Source organism: Panonychus citri, unplaced genomic scaffold (assembly GCF_014898815.1).
Source record: "Panonychus citri isolate SS breed McGregor unplaced genomic scaffold, ASM1489881v1 Contig00127, whole genome shotgun sequence".
NCBI lineage: Eukaryota > Metazoa > Arthropoda > Arachnida > Trombidiformes > Tetranychidae > Panonychus > Panonychus citri.
Window position 1 is genome coordinate 18,601 of NW_026515532.1, and position 11,641 is coordinate 30,241.

Genomic DNA, 11,641 nt, shown 5'->3' on the forward strand with positions numbered 1-11,641 from the left:
TGGTGTTGTATCTGTTTTCTAATCATTCAGAAAGTGTTATACATTTTTTTAATCCAGTTAATTGTCCATTTCCATTTTGATAATGTTTTCCATACAATCAACTGATTAACAACAGAAAGCAAATTGATTTAATTGTCTGATGATACAAGTTAATTAATTAATGAGATGAACAGTTTAATGTGTTAATCTTTGTTACTAGATTAATATGTTATTAAGAATTGAATTGATACTATTGCGTGATAATTGAATTGCTGTTAAATGGTAACAATTTAGTTGATTAGTTGATCCCAAATGAGTTTAGACCTTTGGAAACAACAATCGTAACAATTTAATTAAAGTTTGCTTTCAATTTTTCACCACGCAATCAATCAACAATTAGTAATTAAGTATTACCATTAATTTATTTGCTTTTATAAGAAACATTGTACAATTAATTAAATAAAAAAGAGTGAGAAAGTTGAACAATTAACTTCATCTTATAATTAATTTAAGTTAATCAATATTATTATTATTATTATTATCATGATGATTAATGTCACGTTAATAGTTAACAATATATATAAATGTTGATTTAATTGTTGATAGATAAACCAGTTAACTATTACTATTTAGTTTCACATCATTGATGATCCATGACAATTAAATTAAATTGATTATCATTAAATTGTTCAATGATTATGGTTATTGTTTTTTAACGGTGTTTCCATTTTGTTTAATTGTGATTTAAGTTGTTATTATTAACACTCTTGGGTAAGAATTGAATTGCTGTTGATGAGACGATGATATTAATTGTTTGGTGTAAATTGGTCAACAATTAACCAAACCATCTCCAGACAAACATAACTGTTTTAGTTGATTGGATACACTTAATTGTATCTGGATTGTAATTCCAATCACCATTAAGTTGACATTTAAGTGGTTGAATTATGTTAACTTTATACCCGACGGAACAAGTTATCCGACATTGACCTCCGATTGAATTGTTACAACGGAATAGCCGACCATTGATCGGAATAGTGGGCGGACGGCAACAACGACCTGAGGCACAGTGTTGAGTTGTTGCGACTAATTAACAAAGTAGAAGAAAGAAAATCAATTTGATAAGAGTTAATTATGATTTATTAATTGTTCGCAACTTGTATTATTTACTTTAATGTGTTTTTAATTTACAACGTTCATTGGGTCAGTTGTAATTAACTCACTTTGACAGATTCCTAATCGCCCTGACCATTGGCCAGAGTTTGTACAAGTGACCACTAGTTGACCCACTAACCTGTAACCTCTTGAACAAACAAGGGTACAGGTTGAACCCGAAATACCTGGTGCACATTTACCGTAAAGAACACCGCCTCGGGGTGGACGTAAGGGTTGACAAAAGGTCGATGGACCAGTGGTTGGGTTGATGGTTGGCTTAGGTGAGGTTGTAGGTTTAATTGTGGTTACATCTGGATAAGGGTCAGTATAATCAGGGTCAGGATATGGATCAGGATCCGGGTCAGGGTCAGGGTCAGGATCGGGGTCGGGATCTGGATCAGTTCCTGGTACCGTTGTTGGTGTAGATGTTGGTTCAGAGCCGATTTCTGGTTACAAAAATTAACCAAAGTTCAAATCAAACAATTAAATCATTCATATAAAATGTCCAAATCTTTGAGTCTCATGTTTTAATTGTCATTTAAATTGAGAAAAATGAAAGACAATTAAACTCTAATGATTATTTTAAATTAACTAGGACAATTAATGAATCACACATTATCAATGTACATTTTTATTATATGTAATATCATTTCCTTTGTTGATTTTTGTTTTATAAATTATACTTTTAATTGTGATTAAGATAAATTATCGTCGGTAAGAATCAAATCTATACATTTAAATTGTCACAATTGCACGCAAATTGTGACTTATTAACTGAATTAAAAAGTTCTATCCAGTTCTCTATGGATATGATAATATAAACAAAGATTCAAATTAAACTTAACAATGGAAACAAAAAAATAACAATCAATTGATTTTTCCCTTACAATTGAACTAATCAATAAATTGATATAATTTAAATTGATTCCAAAGGAAAGTTAATTCAAATTCAAAATGATAACAATTTAATCAATATCACATTATCATTGAATTGATTTTAATGATTAAAAGAAGAAGCAAAAAACAGTGACAACAATTAATCGTTAATCACAATCAGTTTAAATGGTCAGCATTAAATCATTTTGAATGATTCTCGATTTAAATGTTGATAGTTAATAGAATAATAATTTTTAATTGTTGACATTTAACTAAATCAATGGAAAGAATTGATTTTATTTTTTCAAAGAGAAACTCAACGAAAACCTTAATTGTTATTCTTAATTATATTATTATCGATGAGGAGAAACTTTTAAAGATTAGATTTAGTTTATTTCTCAAACTGAATTAAAAATATTCTGGTTGTCAAGGTAATATTAATGATGAAGAGTTAATTTGTATTTCAAAAGAAATTGAATCAATTTAAATATCTATTAAATTTAACGACAATTTGGCAACTCACCTCGACAAATGGGCTGAAAATGAGACCATCGTCCGCCCTCCCCACAGGTCAACACATTAAAACCCTCCAGGGCACATCCCTGATTACAGGTAAAGTTACAGGTTTCACCCAAAGTACCTGGTGAACAAGTACCATAAGCGTAACCACAAAGAGGTGAAATTAGTGACGGACAAGAGGCCAAGGTACAAACGGGTGGAACCGATGACCAGGTACCATTGAGTTGACAAAGGGAACTCGAAAGACCTCTTAGTCGATAGCCCACCGGGCAGGTGAATGAACATCTTTCCCCTGGATAACCTGGGTTACATGTACCTTGTAGTCCACCATTTGGTGAGGGTGGTAATAAGGATTCGCATGTGACCTGGATACATGTTGGTACTTCATTAGACCAAGTACCATCGGGGAAACATTCGGTCACCAGTTGAGATTCACTGGACAATGAGTAACCCTTTTCACAACCGAATGAGCAAAGTTTACCTGGTACACCAGGTGAACAATCCCCGCGCGTGTAACCATGTTCAGGAGGAGAAATTGGTGGACATGAACGACCAGAACATGATGGAATCGGATTATCCCAATTTCCATTGGGTAAACATGTCAATTCACTTGGACCACTTGGTAAAGTTCCGGAAGAACATAGAATTGTACAGGTTCGTTGTGAATATCCAGGTGAACAGGTGCCCGACAACTGACCATTAGAAGGGGCGACTAAGGGTGGACACGATATCGGTGGTGCTTCCACACACCGAGGAACTGGGTGATTCCAAGTTCCATTACCGGTACAGGTTAACAAAGGTTCACCCTCTAAATTGAGGGACGGTGAACAGAAAATTGAACAAGTTGAACCAAAAGTGGCACCCGAACAAGTACCGTTAGTTTTACCTCCTGACGGTGGATAAATTGGTGGACAAACTACCGATGTACAAATGGGCAATTCACCGATAGCCCAATTACTAGTTTCGGGTAGACACTCGAAACTTGGTTTACCCACAAGTGCGAATCCAAAATTACACCGATAGGTACACGTAGAACCCACTAGACCTGGACTACAAACACCTTCGGTGTAACCATTGGCCAAGGGTTGAATTGGTGGACAAGTTTTCCGTTCACAGGTCGGTAAACTTGCCGTTCCCCACCCATTGGGTGTGCAACGTAATTCAGTAATTGGATTAATATAATTGGGCCCACAATTGAGTAAACATGTTTGACCACAAAGACCTGGATCACAATGTCCAGAATAAGATCCGACTATTGGACCAGGTAATCGTGGACATGTTATGGGTATACAATTTGGCAATGGATCAGACCATTGGCCAGTTTCCCGACAAGTTAAACTTGGATTAGATGTCGGAGTATAACAAGTATCACAGATTAAATTACACGATTCCATGGCCTTACCTGGATTACAAGACCCATTCAATTGACCATTTAAGGGTCGAGTTAATGAAGGACACGAAACAGATTCACAGGTCGGTGGTGCGCCAGACCATTCACCCGTTTCTGTACATAAAAGTGTCTCCGAACCACCGACTAAGCTATAACCACGTAAACACTGATAAGTACAAGTTGTACCAACAATTCCTGGTGAACAATTGCCCATTAAGAGGGTATTTGGTGACCTGGTTAACGGGCGACACATTATTTGAGCACAAACGGGCATTTCACCCGACCAAAGGCCACCAGGTAAACATGAAAGAGTCGATAATCCAACCAATTTGTACCCAGAATTGCATGAAAATGAACAAAGTGAACCAGGAAAACCAGCTGAACACGAACTATCAATTTGTCCATTTGAAAGGCCACTAATGGGTGGACAACGCGGTGCTAAAGTCGTTGTTGTGGTCAATGTACACCGAGGATTAGGATCAGACCAAGAACCGTTAATATGACAAACCGATTGTACCAAACGATTGAAGGAATCGCCGTAACATTGGATTATACAAGTTCCCCCAGCGAAAGGTAAACAATTACCGATTAGCCGACCATCATTAGGGACAATTAACTGTGGACATTGAATTTGTTGATCTAAAGTAATTTACAACAGATAAATAATCAATCTATGAGGAAACAAATTAACATCAAACAATTTAATTACTTATGCACATTGAATCTTCACCAGTCCAAGTACCGTTATCGCAACATGTCCGATGCGATGACCCAATCAATTCAAATCCCCGTTGACACCCAATTAAACATCGTTGACCAACAACATTCAAACAAGAGCCCGTTGGCCATTCACCGTAAACGGGTAAACTTAATGGTGAACAATTTTGACCTGACAATTTAATGGAATCAGAAATTTAATCACAATTTGTAAATGGAGAAAAATGTTGACAAAATTAAGATTAACTCACAATTAACATGCGACAATAAATTGAAACAAATCAACAAGATAAATAATAATATACAAAGATTTACATTTAACCGATTGGGATGATTAAAGTTACTCCAATTAACCATGATAAGTCATTGGAAATTGTTGATTAGTTGATCGATAATCAATTGACCATTGATTGTATCGACAACGAAGCAATTTAATCATATTATTAATGATGATACTATAAGAGGTTATTGAAGATTAATCCATTTTATATAGACTCACAATTAATCAATAGTTAAAGTAGTAATTTGTTAACCCTTTAGTTATCACAATTAGAGGACAATTAACAAAAAGTTGGACTTGAAATGGACAATCAAATATTAAAAACTAGACTTATATTAACAATTACAATGATTAAAACTTTACTATTCTAATCACAATCAACTTTACCATCATTAAACTTGCACCACCAACAATTAACTTAATTATATGCTCACTTTTTAATCACGATAAATTGAATAATTAGCTTAATCATGTTTCCAGAAATGTTTTTTTTTTCAATCCAATGGTTTAAATGATGTTAATGATTAACTTTAGTGTATTACTTTTGTTTGTGATTTAATTATGTTAATAACAAAAAATATACGAGACAAATTGTGTTATTATGATTAAGGGTAAATTGTTAACAATCATAATCTAAATTAAATTGTTGATTACAATATTTTCATCAAAGAACCGGAAATTTATTCCTCTCAGACTTAATAACAATCAAAAAAGGGAAACAACCAATTACTTTTATTTTCAATATCATCAACAAACAACAATCAAAACGTTAATTATAAATTCAGACAATTAACTACAACACTATGAAAAAAAAATTGATCACAATTAAAAATAAATATCAAAATTAACCAACGATGATAATAGTTAATTAACTTGAGGGATTCCCATTACCCTTACCCTCATGAGATGAATTAAAACTAATCAAATCAAATCAAATTAACTTAAATTTCATATAATACATAATCCTAAATGAGTTAATTGTGTTAATCTTTTAGTCAAATTGTTTCTCAATCAGTTGATTGTTGTTGACTCTTTTTTTACCTTTAAACATATTAAATTGTTTCTCAGAGCAATTGATCATTTGTAACTGTTGAAAATTGATCAGCAATTATATTCCAATGATGGATGATTAAGTTTCCTAACAATTAAGTTTAGGTGGGAATATATTTATCGGGGAGTCGAGTGATTTAATCGAGGGTGGAAAATAAAACAAGATGAATTAATGAAAATCAATAGTTAATAATGATTGTTATTGTTATTGTTTCATCAACAATTTAGATCCCAAAGTTACGGTCACCAAGGAAATCAACAAATCATTATATTCAATCATCATCATCATCAATATTATTATCATTATCATGACAATTAAATGTTCATTTTTAATTTAATCAATTTTGTTTAGAATCCATTTTCTCACTGATTTAGTAACAGTAACACAATCAAGTTGATTAATTCATGGATTCATCAATTGTTATTATCATGAGATTAACTTGATCCTTACAAATTAACTAATTAGTTTTCAAAGTAAAATATTTTTATTATTATCATTATATATCAGTAATATAATCAAATATCTGAACATAATCAAGCATCTTTTGTTAATTGATTGTAATTATAAATTCAATTATATACATTTTATATATAAGTGATTAACTGTATATTTTGTTTTCATGAGATATTGGATATTGATGATTAATGTATTTGATTTTGTACAATTAAATTGATTGACCCCGGAAGCAAAAAATGGTCCAATTGATGATGTGGTTATCCAATAGAGCTGATGATGAAATACTAATATGATTTGATGATGATGATGATGATGATGTTGGTGGTTAATATGGTTTGCGAGGTTGTTGATTTGTTGTCCAATAGATGAGATATAATTAGAGAGTTAATTGCCATAGATAATTAATATCTCGATTATTGTTTGGTTGACATAATTTGTTTGTTTTTTGTGTTGGATTAATTGACAGGATTGAGATTACATTGAAATGAGAGGGTGAGAGAGTCTATTTTTACATGATGATGAGTTTGTAACACTTTTCCTCGGTTTCTTTGTTTTTCCTAATTGTGTCAATTATTTACATTATTTTGTTGTTGTTGTTTGTGATTCCATATTGTTGATGTGTATTTATAATCCAAATTGTTGATATCATTTTCAATTAATGGTTTTATATTTACGATTATGAAGATGTTGTTGTTTTAAGTGAGTTTGTTTTACTAAACTAATACAAAACCTACAATCACAAACAGGAAGATAATTAAGAGAGACAGAAAGTAAAAATTGGAAGGTTAAGGTAATTAAAGTGAGAGATTAAGATTTTTTTTTAGATTATATTATATTTTTGGGACTCAAAGGTTAGGAAATGGGAGTTGAACCTAAGGATTTGTTGGATTTTTTGGAGTTAGTATTGTTGATTATGGTCATTCTGTTAGATCTAATTTGATTTAATCCTCTCACTGCTGCAGCGTAACTTAAACCTTTTGGACAAACAGAAAAAACTAATTCATATTAGTGACAATGAGCGTAGCGATTGAATGTAAGTTACCTGTTGGCGTTAATGAATCTCGCCTATCTATCTGAGCCAAAGGTATTTCAGAAAGTTTATGCTGACGGACAAGGTTACATTCACCGCCCTCGGCTATATTTAAATCGTAAAGGTAAACATAACCATCATAAGAGGCAACCATTAGCCAGGGTGTTTCGTTGATCATGGTTATCGTGCAAACAGTTTCCAAATTTTTCAATGGTAATTTAGCATAAGCGAATGACCTTTCCTGATTGAATACCTTTGAAATGTTTGCAGGTAAATAAGATTCGGAGGCTCGACCAAGGTAATCAATCCAACTGGTACTTTCTTCTTTGTGTCGATTGGCAGGTGAAGTGTCCAATTTGAATATGTGAATTGTTTCCGTTGAACTGGAAGCACAAAGGAAGAGGGAATTACATCCAAAGGATAAAGAGTAAATGTTGGCACATCTAGTGAATCCACGACGAAACTCATATAAACAAGATCCATCTAATATTAGATGGACTCGAATTATGGTTCCCTTTTCACTGGCAGTAGCGATTTTATCACCAGCAGAATCAAAAGTCATCGCTGCCAGTGGATTATCATGAGCAGGTATGATTATCTTATCTTGTAAATTCATACAATCATAGATAATCAATTCTCCTGTGTTAGGACCGCCTGGATAAGCGAGAAGACAATTCTCATCGTTTGGTGATAAAGCACAAAGACCTTTTGAGTTACAGGGTGTTTGCTTAATTCTATGTAGATCAGCCATGAATTCACCATTTAGACCAGTATGAATATAGATGGCATCTTCTAGGACAACCACGATTCGAGATCGATTCATTCGTACACTAAGGATTGAATTATTGTAACATCTTGGATCACATATCATTACATCACGTTCAACGTGTAAAAAGTTGACCTTTCGAGGGGATTGAAGGGAAACGTAGGCCAAAATACTGGAAGAGAAACATCTTTCTGCAATGTAAATTTCTTCCTCTGCGCATCCAGTTAACATACGAAGATCATCTGTAGCTTGGAAGTTGATTAACTGAAATCCAGATCGGGTTCCAACACAAAGGGAAGTTGAATCTTGATTGAATCGGACATATAAGTATTTTGATTGATACTCGGTCTCTGGTATAGACATGGTGATGATGATTGATTGCTTTGGTTGTCAAAAGGTTCAGTGTTTTTGTAAATATTAATGAGAAAGAGAAAGATAGAGAAATAATCAAGGGCACGAATCCAACGAAAAAAATGTCTCAAGGTAGATGAAAGTCCTTGTCGAAGTTACCAAAATGAATGAGCAATTTAAAATGATGGAATTGAGTAATTACTGTGATTATAAGGAGAAAAAAAAACAAAGAGAAATTAGTTAAATATATTGAAACGTAGAAATATTTCTAATGAATTGTATTAGTACAAAATGTAAACAAAACACAAAAGTGATGATAAGGTGAAGATAAAAATCAAAGATTGTTTTTGAATTGATGTAAACATAGAAAGAGGGAGAAAATTGGGAAAAGAAAGACAAATAGAAAGGGAATCTAACAAGGCAATGAAGATTAGAAATAAAAATTACAACAATTATAACTGATGATAATTAATGACGATGACGATGATTATGACTTAAGCAGAGAGAGAGAGAGAGAGAGAAACAAAAAATAATAAGCAACAATATACACAAATAAAGAGATATAATTGAATGTATAAATAGTGTGACAGGATAATCACAATTAAAGAAAAAATTGATTGTAAGAGTGTGAAAGTGTAATCAGAGAATATTAAGGAAAGAAAGTCCAGAGAATAGAAAAAAAATGGAGAAAAAAAATAGAAAACAGGAAATAAAGAACAAAGAGATTTTGACTTACCTTTAGAATCTATGATATTTTCTTGGGAAGAAAAGAATATTTTTTTTCTTGAAGCAAACAGGATGAAAGTGATAGATTTAGAACCAATTCCAATGGGGTTTGTCTCTTCTTCGCTTAATTTATTCGCTTTTCGCTAATTATAATGATAATTAACAGGAAGCTTACAACCAGTTTATCTTCTAGTGGCAGAAATTAAAACCCATCCAACAGAAGAAGATGAAAGTAAAAGAAACAAAGGAAAGAGAGATAGAGTGAGAGAGAGATTTATAGACAAAATGAGAGAGAGAGAGAGAGATACAGAAAGAAAAAGAGTCCAAAAGATGGATAGATGGATAGAAAAACAATGAACAAAAGTGAAAGGAGAGGAAAAAAGTTCGCTGGTTTAAAAGAAAAGGATTAAGCTTAATCTCCAGTTTAATCTTTTAACAGGTGGACGAGAATCATTTTTAAACTGAGACAAACCAGTTTAAAGAAACGCTCAAAATTTCAATTCCAATCGAAATTTCAGTTAAATAATTCACTAAATCACATAGGTAAACATTGAATAATTAAATTAATCGCAACATAATTAATTTATTAATGGAAATGTTTTAATTTCAATAATTAACAATTTATTATTGTTGTCAACAGAAATGTTTGTTTACATTTTTTTTCATCGAAATTTTTCTGAAACTTGAAAACTATCGCCATCTATGTTTATCGAAATGAACTAAAATTTACCTTCCATTTTTAACTTTGATTAGAATTTAATTTCTGAATTGATTTGTCGATTTCAAGTTTAATTGGGAGAAATTTGCCAATCAATTGAAATCGATCAATGAGTAATTGATAACCGTGAAAAACAGAAAAGAGATAAATCAAAATGAATTAATTTGTGGAAGAAAAAATCAGAAAACAAAAAAGTATCAAGGACACAATTTAAATCCAATGAAATTAACTTGAATCATTTAATCAGCTGATTGTTTCAATTAATGTAATCAGTTTGGATTAGTCGTTTAGTTGAGGTCATGTTGGAAATTTTGATCATTAAATATCTCTCATTGAATTTCTTACTCTATCTTTTCGGTCATTTTTTTTATTCGAAGATATGACAATTTGAATTGATCTAATTAGAATATTTTGATTTAGCATGTTGACCTTTGAACTCGTGCATTAAGCTAACTGAAGATAAACCAGTTTCTCTAGATAATAATCAATATTAATAATCAAATTTCTATCCAATTATGGTGATATAAATAAACGATGAAACAAGTGATTGATTTTTTTTAAAAATTCTGACCTAATTTTATATTCACCTTGACAAAAGTTCGGAGCACTTCAGGTCACTTGAAACGGGCACTAATTATCGAGAATTAGCAAATAGTTTTTAGGTTTAACCGACTGCTTGATGGCACAACTACAATAGCCTAAGGGCTTTCTCTTTTTTATAGCTACTTTGAGAAGTTCATAAGAAAAGATGGTAATATTTCAGTTTCTATTACTTTGAGTATAAAGAATCGGAGAAATAAAAAATTTAAATAAAATTAATGACAAATCATAAGAAGAATCATAAATTAATCAATAAATTATCATGTGAAAAAACCAGGAAACAAAAAAAAAATCAACGTTGCAATTTGAATTCACTGCAATGGGAATACATTATTAGCTCTAATGATTAAACTAAACTAAGAGTAAACAACGGAAATCAGCTGATTACTTAAAGTAAATTTAATTTAATAATAATAATCACCAGAACAAGAACATAATCAAATATTAAAGAGAGAGAGAGAGAGAGAGAGAGAGAGAGAGAGAAAAGTTCAAGCGAACTAAAAGTTCGAGCAAAAAAATGAAAATTCTCTTTTTGCATTTCATTGCAAATTCAGTGAATTCTGATTGAATTACAAACAACAAGAAAGATGAGAACCATTTCCCCCTGAGTTGGTGAAATAAAATCATGATAATATCATAATAATATAATGGAAGGTAAAATAATCGTAGTAAACAAAAGGTAAGTCAATAAATTCCCAACATAATGAGCATTCCCTGATTTCTCATCTTATTATAATGTTTATTTTCCTTGTATATATTTTATTATATACTTATTCATGTGATGGAGAGAAGTGGGTGAGTGTCTGGTGGAATGAAGAGAGAGAGAGAGAGAGAGAGAGAGAGAGAGAGATAAAACAAGCCCCTCAGAATTTTCTTTCTTTCAACATTTTTTGCCTTTCTTTTTGCATCCTCATCTTTTGCCTCTTCAAGCATCAGGATGAAGATGAAGATGAAGATGATAACAATGCTGATTCTGTGCAAGAAACTGGATCAAGTTAGAAGAGGATAAAGTTCAATCATGGAATTC

The 11,641-nt window shown here is 32.0% G+C and overlaps 2 protein-coding genes across 4 annotated transcripts; both read right to left on the reverse strand.

The window, feature by feature from the left end:
- Positions 1-79: 79 nt before the first annotated feature.
- LOC128390772 (sushi, von Willebrand factor type A, EGF and pentraxin domain-containing protein 1-like) lies at positions 80-5,365 on the reverse strand. The gene is made up of 5 exons (XM_053350532.1): positions 4,888-5,365; positions 4,629-4,808; positions 2,534-4,558; positions 1,203-1,580; positions 80-1,065 (listed from the first exon to the last, which is right to left on the reverse strand). The coding sequence occupies exons 1-5, from the start codon at positions 4,991-4,993 to the stop codon at positions 815-817; spliced, it is 2,940 nt and encodes a 979-aa protein (XP_053206507.1). The 5' UTR covers positions 4,994-5,365; the 3' UTR covers positions 80-814.
- Positions 5,366-6,432: 1,067 nt separating this feature from the next.
- Positions 6,433-9,929, reverse strand: LOC128390756 (WD repeat domain phosphoinositide-interacting protein 2-like). 3 transcript variants are annotated; one of them, XM_053350514.1, is made up of 3 exons: positions 9,307-9,929; positions 7,466-8,771; positions 6,433-7,418 (listed from the first exon to the last, which is right to left on the reverse strand). In XM_053350514.1, exons 2-3 carry the CDS (start codon positions 8,580-8,582, stop codon positions 7,276-7,278), a joined length of 1,260 nt encoding a protein of 419 aa, XP_053206489.1. In that variant the 5' UTR covers positions 8,583-8,771; positions 9,307-9,929; the 3' UTR covers positions 6,433-7,275. The 3 variants fall into 3 exon arrangements, with proteins under 3 accessions (XP_053206489.1, XP_053206491.1, XP_053206490.1); XM_053350516.1 differs by having other exon boundaries at positions 6,433-7,153; positions 9,307-9,928; XM_053350515.1 differs by having other exon boundaries at positions 6,433-7,397; positions 9,307-9,928.
- Between the last annotated feature and the right edge of the window lie 1,712 nt (positions 9,930-11,641).